This window comes from Cibotium barometz, chromosome 14, assembly GCF_041138505.1.
Source record: "Cibotium barometz isolate CiBa-2024 chromosome 14, ASM4113850v1, whole genome shotgun sequence".
Classification (NCBI taxonomy): domain Eukaryota; kingdom Viridiplantae; phylum Streptophyta; class Polypodiopsida; order Cyatheales; family Cibotiaceae; genus Cibotium; species Cibotium barometz.
The window spans coordinates 49,750,195-49,760,700 of record NC_141059.1 but is presented as its reverse complement, the minus strand read 5'-3'; the positions used below and the strand labels follow the sequence as shown (position 1 = coordinate 49,760,700).

Genomic DNA, 10,506 nt, shown 5'->3' with positions numbered 1-10,506 from the left:
AAAATCGAAGGAGTCAACATGCTCGAAGGGCGATACTTCGATGTGGAGGAGGAGGGGTATCTCCAACAAAATGCTAATTTGATCAGCTTGTTTGAGGTTGATGTAGTCCGGATAATGGACAGATATTGACCAAGCAGTCCCCACAAGGATAAGGATCAATCCAATCCACGGATGGAGGAACACATTATGGAGAAAGCAGAAGATTTTTATGAGGCTCTGGCCAAAGAAGGCACTACTCCGAGCCTATAGCAACTCATTGCAATAGAAAAAGATTTTGACAAATATCTCAAGCACTCCAAGAGAGTCAAAGAAGATGAACTAATAGAAATGAACCTCAGAACTAGATGGTCCGGGTTAGTGCCAAGCTGGACATTGAGTTCCGCGAGGAAGTCCAAGTGTTGCTCACCTCTTTCAAAGATGTGTTTGCATGGTGCTACACCGAAATGAAAGGGATTGATCCAAGATTTTACCAACACCGGATCAATCTAAAGGAAGATGCCACCCCTATCTGGCAACAAAGATAGCGGATGAACTCGAATTACGCCAAAAGGGTGAAGGAAGAAATAGACAAGCTGCTATAAGTTGGATTCATATATCAGATTGATCGCGCAACATGGTTGTCCCCAATCGTAATAGTGCCCAAGAAAAACTAAAAGTTGAGGGTTTGTATTGATTACCGGAAACTGAATGTAGCTACCATCTCAGATCCTTTTCCCTTTTCCATACTTAATGTTGTAGTAGCCCATGAGATGTACTCATTCCTAGATAGTTTCAGTTGATATAATTAAGTTCAAATGGCCCCAAAAGATTGGTAGAAAATAGCTTTCATCACAGAATGGGGAGCTTTTGCATCAAACGTCATGACCTTTGGCGTCAAGAATGCTCCCGCCACATTTCAGCTCATGGTCCATGAAATTTTTATCGATTTTCTGACCACCTTCATGCGAGTATTCATTGATGACTTTAGTGCTTTTGGCAAAACATCTCAACATTTGATGCACCTACAACTATGCTTGCAAACTCCCCAGATTAAGCCTGAATCCAGCAAAATGTGCCTTTGTTGTCCAAAGCGGATTGTTACTAGGCCACATCATTTCCAAAGAAGGAATAGCAGTTGGCCCGGCCAAGGTCGAGGTGATCCGAAAAGCCCCAAATCCAACAAATGAGAAAGATTGAGAAGATTTCTAGGACAAGTCAGATTTCTAGGACAAGTCAAATGGATAGCCGAATGCTCAGATACCTTGCCCATGTAGCAGCCCCCTTGAATCAAAGGATGGTGTAGATCAAAACACCTCTGACCAAGCAATTAAGGCGGGCAAATTTAACCTGGACATAGGAATGCAACATCGCATTCTAGCATCTCAAGCTCATGCTATCAGAAGCACCATTTGTCTAACCTCCAAATTGGGACCTTCCCTTTCTGATGTCACAATCGGCAGTGTGCTGATGGTAAGATGCCAAGAAGAAATGGTTTCGACTTGTCTACTATGCCAGTCAAAGGCTCTTTGAAGCTAACCACCGTCGCAACTACTCAACCACACACAGAGAAGCCCTTTGCATGATCTACTAATGAGTAACCAAATTTCAGCACTACCTACTGGGTAATTAATTTACCTTTCATGTAGATCACTCCACCTTGTTGTATTTGGTAGATAAGCAGAGTCTAGCAGGAAAGCTAGCTAGATGGATGCTAATACTTCAGGAATTTGAGTTCACAATACTGCACACCCCAGGTGCCAATCATACAGTGGCAGATTATTTATCCCGGCTTGAGTTCGGAGAAGCCCTAACCGAAGTAGTAGATGACCTATTGGATGCTGAGCTATTCACAACTGACACAGACATCCCCATCCCCCCCCAAACATGGTATGATGAAATGCTAACATTTTTTTATCATAGGTCTGACGGAGGATAATCTTTCTAGAGATCAGCGGAAGCAAATTGCAATCCATAGAGCCGATACTTCCAAGTCATAGCCGGCTAGTTACACAAGAAAGGATTCGACTAAATCCTTCAGAGGTGTATCCCACCACATGAGTAGGAAGTTGTCCTTGGAGAAGCTCACCAAGGAATCAATGAAGGACACTTTGCCAGAGAAATCATCGAGAGGAAAATTCGCCAAGAAGGTCTCTTGGTGGTTGACAGAACTTGGTGATGCTTACCGATGGGCCAAACAGTGTGATGTATACCAACATCTCGGCCAACCAACAAATAGAGATAGGATGCCACACAACCCAATCCTTCCCCTAGAACCAAAAATGGGGCCTCAACTTTGTTGGCTCATTTAAGCTCCTAGCCCATTTCATCGGTCACAAGTATATCTTGGTAGCAGATTACATCACCAAATGGGTAGAAGCCCGTGCTCTCCAAGATCACAATGCAATCAACTGTCAAATTTCTATATGAAATGATAATCACTCATTTTGGATGCCCGATCGAGTTAATTAGTGACCAAGGCAAGCACTTTGTCAATGATGTTATCAAAGAACTAGTCACCCAACATCTCATCATTCATAAACGCTCCACAATGTACTATCTCTAAGCCAACGGTCAAGTTGAATCTACCAAAAAAATCCTCAAGAAGATCCTCACAAAGTTGGTCAATCAAAATCAAAATGATAGGGATGAAACGCTCTATTCAGCTTTATAGACATTCCACACAGCCTACAAGATTTCGACAGGAATGACCACATAAAACTAGTATATGGCACTGAGGCAGTCATACCAATGGAATTCCCAGTGCCAAGTCTCCGCATTGCCATTACAGAAACGTTAAGCCCGAAAGAGTCCCTTCAGCATCGCCGCCCGGGACCAACTCCTTGCACTGGATGAAGCTCGCTTCAAGAGTTCTACATCACCATAATCATTCAGAAAAGAAGGAAGAAATGGGTCGACCATCACTCCAAATTCCAGATGTTCAAAGAAGAAGATCCAGTCCTCTTATTTCAGTCTCGCATGGGTCTACATCCCGAAAAATTGAAGCTCCGATGGACAAGACGATTCTAGATCATCGAAAAGTTCTATGACGGCACTTTCCTTCTCGGCACACTCAACGGCAAACATTTCCAGAAGAGGCCAATTTATGGCTATCGTTTGCGACCCTACCACGCGCCGATGCCACCAAATCCCTTCATTAAGGCGATAGAACCACCAATCCACTACCTGAGCATCCATCACCATCATGACACCGCCCCTCTCTAAACAATCATGAAAGATTCACCTCAAGTGCTCAGCGGCATGATGCAGTCTCATCAACTATTTGTTTGAATGCAGCACCCCTTCTTACCCAAAATCATAACCCTTCACCTGCAAACGACCTTCTACACTTTCTCTTGCCTTACACATGCTCTGTACGCAGCCATGAAAAACACCATATACCTTCCCAAAGCCAAACTCCTAACCCTAGAAAACCCAACCCCCATATCCAAAACTGAAGTACCATCCATCTCTACATACACATCCCATGAGGTACAACACACTCCCAAAATCCAACAACCCAAGAATCCTTCTTATGTCTCTGTTTACACAAGCTGATGTTACCATCACCCTGGAAAAGAAGCCACCACCCACGGCGACTGTCTAAACCCTTGTAGAATTTTCTACAGTGTAGGCTCGTCATCTACTAACAACAGTAAAGGTCCTTATTACAACAAAGGGAGTCGAGGATAGCCTAAAAGAGAACCGCCTTCTTTGCAACACTGGAGATCAAAGAATGGGTTTTAAAAGCTCACTCCTAGCTATACCAACAATAGCATGGCAATCATAACTCTAATGATAAAGATAGTTCCTTTGGTAGGAGCCAGTATTTTGGAAGATGGAGATACAGCAACAATGATACCAAAAGACCATTTACAAGAAGACAGTATGATCCTGAAGTTACTAACAGCAGTAGTAACATGGAGGAACATGCAAACACAAGGGCTCATATTTAAGGATCATGGGCAGCTCATCTCTGTGCTGCTACCCAACGTCACTGGGATACCACCAAAAGAGGCAGAGCCATACTCACTTTAGAGCATCACCTTGTGCTCTCAAGTAAGTGGTGAAGTTAGGAAAGCGGCAAAAGCAACGTAAGTGGAGATATCCCCACACAATCTACCAACACTAAATCCGTTAGGCACCTATCATTATAGGAAGGCCGCAGCTGATAGAAGTGCTGAAGGATTATTCCACTGCTCTCTAGAAGAACTATTACCAGCTCCATGACCAAATAATCACCATGATAATGTCCAACAAAGACCAATAGTAGACCAACAACCACAGCACCGCGGAGATCCTTGCTCACATCAAAGAACTCAAGGTAAGCACGCTGGGAAGAAGTAAGTATTGCCTCAAAAAATTTTCTTCTAGAAGTCTGCTTCCAAGAAGCAATCCCCGGAATTCATCTCATGGAAGGTGTTCGTCATCCTCCACCTTTCAGATCCACTCTTCAAAGATGTACCTCTTACCATAGTATACAGGATCCGGCCTCGCCCAGAGACTAAAAGGCATCTAACATTCCAGAAGATGATAATTTTGTGGGTTTGAGTTGTCCAATTGGTAATCCGACCCACCGGGTGTGCCAAGTGTTATCTGTAGGCCTTAGCCTGAGTCGCAAGCCAGCGTTGCAAGCTACTGCATGTCAACACCATCAACTGTCAGAGCTTTCCTACTTTTTTGCAAGAAATGACGCTTCCTTAAACGCCTAACCAGCGCATCTTATCAACACAGTACTAAAGGATACGACAAGCAGACACTATAAAAGCATAAGCTCGGAGCCTTACAAAGGTTGGTTGCCGATTGTATTACTTTCTATTTTGGATTGAATAAGCAAGACCGTTCCCTTTTTGTTATCTTTCTTGTACATTCTTCTTAATTATGTCTTTGTGTATTTTTTCATGTTCATACGTTATGATCATTAAAGTTATGTGTTAATGTCATCATGTCCTTGCACTATTTTTTAAGAGGTTAGCCCCAGTAGTGTTTAGTGATCAGTGTGTTGTGTTTGTTTTATGTTAGATTCATATTTATCTGGTGCATGCCACGTGCATAACAAGTGACTCTCAGTAGGTTGCTGTGGGAACAAGCGGTCATATTCCCCCGCCAACAGTGGATTTTCTTATCTTGTTGAGGAATTCCACAAGGTTAAAGTACCCCTCCAATTGCACCTCCAATTGTGCATGGCAAAGGCAAAGGGGTGATGATTGAAGTACTGATTACCAATGGTGCTTGGTATAGAAGACCAACCAATGCCCATGTGAATTTGAGTAACCCAAGGGACAATCATAAATTCAAAGGAGTCAAAGACAAAATTAACTTCATTACGTTTGATGGTGAGAGCCAATGAACATTTCGAAGAATGGGCCAACAAATTGGACTTCCAGATTAGTCCAAGAAGTGAGAAGGCCAAAGTCTACTTCGACACCTTACATTTGGAAGGTTATGTCCATGCTTGGTGGTGAGAATTGCAAAGTGATGGTTATGTGCTCACTTCTTGGGAAGGAGGCTTCCAAGGAAGAGATGAGAGAGACCTTCACTTCTACACTTCAAAAGGACAAGCTCATTTGCAAATGGGATGATTTAGAACAAATGGGGAGTGTAAGGCAATATACTCATAAGTTTGTCAAGCTCATGTTGCATGTGAAGGACTTTGGTGTGCACTTCAAGATTTTCAAGTACATCAAAGGGTTGAAGACAAACATTAGGGGTGACGTGCATTATGCGGAATATGGACTCTCATTTTTACCCCTTAAGGATTTCCACACCTCCTCTCTCTAAAAAATGGACTCACGGTGAAATTTTTGCAAATCAACTCAAAAGTGAGCGGAGTTTGGACATTTGGAATCTACTCTTCGAGTGCCAGTTACATGCCACATCATCACCAATTCGGGGACTTCTTAAATATGAAAAATTTCCCATCATTCTATATATCATTGGAAAGGTCTCAAGAGTAGCTTCCAAATGCGCAATCTTTGCCAACTTTTGATTTGGTTTACAATAATTTCACCATGAGCCCATTTTTCTAGAGAGAGGAGGTGTGAAATCCTGAAGGGGCTAAAATGAGAGTCCATATTTCACCTAATGAAGGCTCAAAAGCCTATTAATCTCAAGTAAACAATGGTGTTGGTTGAGACCTATGAAGAAAAGTATATGACAAGGGAACATGTAAGGCTGATGTATCCTCTTTGCCATCATGGAAGTCATCTAAGGAAGCTTCTCCAACCACTACCACCATTCCAAGGTATCCTACGGAGTATGGTAGAGATGCAAAGACCAATTTTAGATTTGGTGGGGCTCTTTCAAAGGGACCCATTGGTGATGGGAAAGATTCTAATGGGGTGAAAAAAAGCAAATTTGGTAAAGAGGATTGCATCAATGATTTGAGAAGTAAGGGCTTGTGCTACAAGTGTGGAGAAAAGTGGAGCAAAGAGCACCCAAAGTCATGCAAAGGGAGGAATATAACACTCAACATGGTGCTCTCCAAACTTGTTAAGGATGAGCATGAGAAGGAAGGGATATTTGATGAGTGCATTGACTCTTTGGGTGATGATGAGGGTCCTGAGCCCAATGGTGAGTTTTCTTTTGATCTGGGGGGATCAAATGAAGACATCTATGATGATGGATATCCTATGACCATGTGTGTTATGGGAGCAACAAAGAATGATTCAAAGTTGTGCACTCTTTCTTATGATTCTTATGCGGGAGGGTGCCAAGACTTTGAGGATAAGACTATAATCAATGGAAGAGTTTCTCATGAGCTTGTGGTGGATAACGGTAGCAAACATAGTTTTGTGAACAAGAGTTCATTGAGAAATCTAAAATTGCATCTCCTCGAAGCCTGTCCAAGTTGCATACGGTGCAAGTGGCTAATGGATCAATGAAGGATTGTATAATGACATGCAAGGATGCAAAAGTCATACTTTCTAAGGAATACAAATGCCATGTGGATTTTCTCACATTGGACATGGGTCCGATTGACAGCATGGATTCATGAGCTTTTTGTGAGGGGATAGAGAGGTTGTATTGCATAGTTCTTGTTTCTCAAATGTCTCTTTGATCAATGCCACTAAGCTTAAGAAGGAGCTTAAGCAAAAGGGATGTGTATGTACTACAGCTTTGTCAAGAGAAGGACAATGTGGAAGAGAAAGGTGTTTCAAATGAACGCATGATAAGACTCTTAGAAGAGTTCAAGGGGGGGTGTCATTTCTATGATCTGTTTACCTTTTTGGGTTTCTGAAACATGAAGGAAACTTTCTACTCAAGTATTTATTTAAAATATTATTTTCTCTCACAAAGATAATTATCTCTCTCTAAAATATCAACTAGTAATAAATGAAGGAGTTTGGTATACCTATTGGAGGGATATTACAACCATCTCTCTTGTGTGCTTGCCTACTATTTGTGTGTGTGTGTGTGTGTGTGTGTGTGTGTGTGTGTTTTCTTACAAGTTCAACCTCTCCCCCACATTCTTCTTAGCTCCTACATTTGGATTCCACCAATAGTGAATCCATTGGTATCAATGTTACTTCAAAAGGCTTCCCAAACTTTGGTAGCTTCTAAAGGAAAATTTGTTACCAACACCACTTTTAACTTATCAAAGGTGCTTTGGCACATAGGGGTCCATTGAAACAGAGCATCCTTCTTGAGAATTATAGTTAAAGGAGAAGCACAATTTCGGCATATCAGTGCATAAAAATCTGATACCATCCTACTAAGCCTAAAAATGCCCTAACTTCCTTTACCATCTTTGGCTTTGGTCACTTAATAACAGATTGCACCTTTGCCGAGCTAGCTCAAATTCCATCCTTTAACACTATGAACCCTAAATATTCAATGTGATGACTAAAGAAGGTACACTTCTTCTCAGCAAAAAGTTTATCCTTCTTGAGGGTCTCCAAAACTTCGTGCACATGCTTCTCAATAAAGAAGATACACTTCTTCTTAATGAAAATTTTATACTTTCTTAGGGTCCCCAAAACTTTGCGCACATGCTTCTCATAATCAACATGATTTTGGAATAGATCATGATGTCATAATTTTGGAATAGATCATGATGTCATAAAAAGAAGACCAAAACAAAATCATCCAAATTCTCTTTGAAGATCTCTCGCATTAATCAATTATTGAAGGTAACACGGGTATTTTTCAATCTAAATGACATCATTGTAATTCATAATGTTTATATCGGATATTAAAGCAGTATTGGGAATATCTTGCTACTTAATCCTAACTTGATAGTACCTTTAACTTCAAGTCAATCTTAGTAAACATTCGAGCACCATGTAGTCGATCTAAAAGCGCATCTATCTTGGGAATGGGGTACTTATTTTGATGGATAATTGATTCAATCCCTAATAATCAATACATAATCTGAGTGTTCCATGCTTCTTCTTTTGGAAAAACATAGGTGCACCCCATGGGGTTACATTAGGTAAAAAAAATCCTTGCTCCAAAAGCTACCTCAATAATTCTTTGGGGTTAATTACTTTTGGAAAGACCATCTTATATGCCCTCTTTGTAATTGGTTGAGCTCCAGGTATTAGCTCAATCTCATGATCTACTTCATGAGTTATAGGCATTTCAATCAATTCCTTAGAAAATACAATGGCATATTCATTTAACCATTTGGGTTCCTTAGCAATGGATTTCTTGCATAAATGCCTTGCTTCTTTTTGAGTCCCTTCAATAGCTTAAATACATTTACTAGTTGTAAGGTAGGAGGTACTCCAAGTTCTTATACCTTGTTTCTGTGAAGATCCATGAAAGAAATAGTTCCTTTGTGGTGGTAATGGATGTCTGCCTAATTCATCCCAAGGATTCCATCATATACTCCCAAAGGAAAAATTATAAACTTACGCTCGGTCAAGTCTTCATTTAGAGAGAACTAAATCCTATCTATCTCATGGTATGTGAAAAGAATTTTCCCACTAGTCAATTAGACTAGATTGTTTTATCATGCCTCTGGTCAATTACTAATTTAAAAAACATCTAGAAGAAATGAATGAATGAATGAGTACTTCTTAAATCAAGAGTGAGCTCGGAGCAAGCTTTTCTTGACAACCACTCTCTCTCTATACCCAAACCTTCATACTTCTTCTCAATATTCTTTCCTCGTCCTAGCCCGGCTTGCCCAACCCTCAATCCTCTCTCTCTCCTCTCTTTCCCTCCTTATGCTCTCTTTCTCTCTCTTTCTACAAGAAAGAGATATTAGGGTTAGGTTTAGAGATGCACTCAGGTGGAGTACCACACATATGCACTCAAGGGAGTACCACCATAGCCAAGATCTTGGGTTCAAGATTTATACTAATGATTGTAAAAGATAAGTTCCCATCTCCCCTAACTCACTTCTATGGCCCATGTTGTGTTCACATGACCTTTTGGTCCATTATTTATTTACATGTTCGGGTACTCATCATGGCTAATTTCTCAATTAATGTGTTCCCCTTCATTATAAACTAGCCCCATCCGAATGGTTTTGTCCTTGAAACCCTCGATTAGAATCACACAATCATAAGGGTTGGCTACAACATTATGGAGATGCTATAATGCTGCATGAGGCACCCCCAAATTAGCCCCTTGTCTTTTTCCATGAAGGTACATGCCTCTCCCATAGCTCATTCCAACCATTGAGCTTGCCACATAGACATATGGGCTGAAAACAGTGAATTTTCAGGAATTTCCAATAAGCCTATTCACTATTATACCTCCCCATTTGCTTCATCAAAATCATCCAACAACCCTTGGTGAAGCTCCATCATAGAAGCAGGTTGCCATGAAGCCTCTTGTTTGGGAAATCCTTTCCATTTGACAAGGTATTCCACAAGATTTTGATTACGAAGAACCTTATCTCTTTTGCCCAAAATCTTCTCTGGAAGGTATCCAGCCAATCCTTCTTCATCCAAGGGAAGAAATTCCTCATGAACAACTACTTCCGGCCCCACATAAACTTTCAAGTGTGACACATGAAAGACATCATGAATCCTTGTTGATGAAGGTAACAACAATTGACAGGCTACTTCACCAACCTTCCTCAATACTTTGTAGGGTTCATAATACCTATGAGCCAATTTGGTGTTGGTATTGCCTTTGAGCAACCCATATCTTGATTTTGGCAACCTCAAGAACACGTAGTCGCCCTCCTTAAACTCCAAGTGTCTTCTATGCTTGTCCACATAATACTTCATACTCTCTTGGGCTTGCTTCATATGCATCTTGCATTGTTGAAGCAAAGCTTGCATTTTCTTAGACTCTTCCTTTGCATTTTGATTCACCACATCTTTCTTGTTGACCATCATCGGCACATTCACTTTATACCTATACAACGATTCAAAAGGAGACATGCCAATGCTCTCATGATGGGTGCTATTGTATGCAAATTTAGCAGCAAGAGGCACAAGTACCGTCCTCACATACATAAGATGCTCATCCTCCATCTTACTATAGATGAGGATATTATTAAAGAATACCAACACAAACTTGTAGAGGAATCGCTACAACATCTTGCTCTTCAAGGCTTGAAAAGTAACA

At 40.9% G+C, this 10,506-nt stretch overlaps 1 protein-coding gene across 1 annotated transcript; it reads right to left on the bottom strand.

Annotated features, from left to right (window-relative positions):
* Window positions 1–9,677: 9,677 nt before the first annotated feature.
* Window positions 9,678–10,271, bottom strand: LOC147632135 (uncharacterized). Its single transcript, XM_086808008.1, has one exon. The coding sequence runs from the start codon at window positions 10,269–10,271 to the stop codon at window positions 9,678–9,680; it is 594 nt and encodes a 197-aa protein (XP_086664134.1).
* Window positions 10,272–10,506: the final 235 nt, after the last annotated feature.

What these genes read in the sequence shown, in the direction of transcription:
- LOC147632135 (XM_086808008.1), bottom strand. Translation starts at nt 10,271, where the DNA reads ATGGTCAACAAGAAAGATGTGGTGAATCAAAATGCAAAGGAAGAGTCT.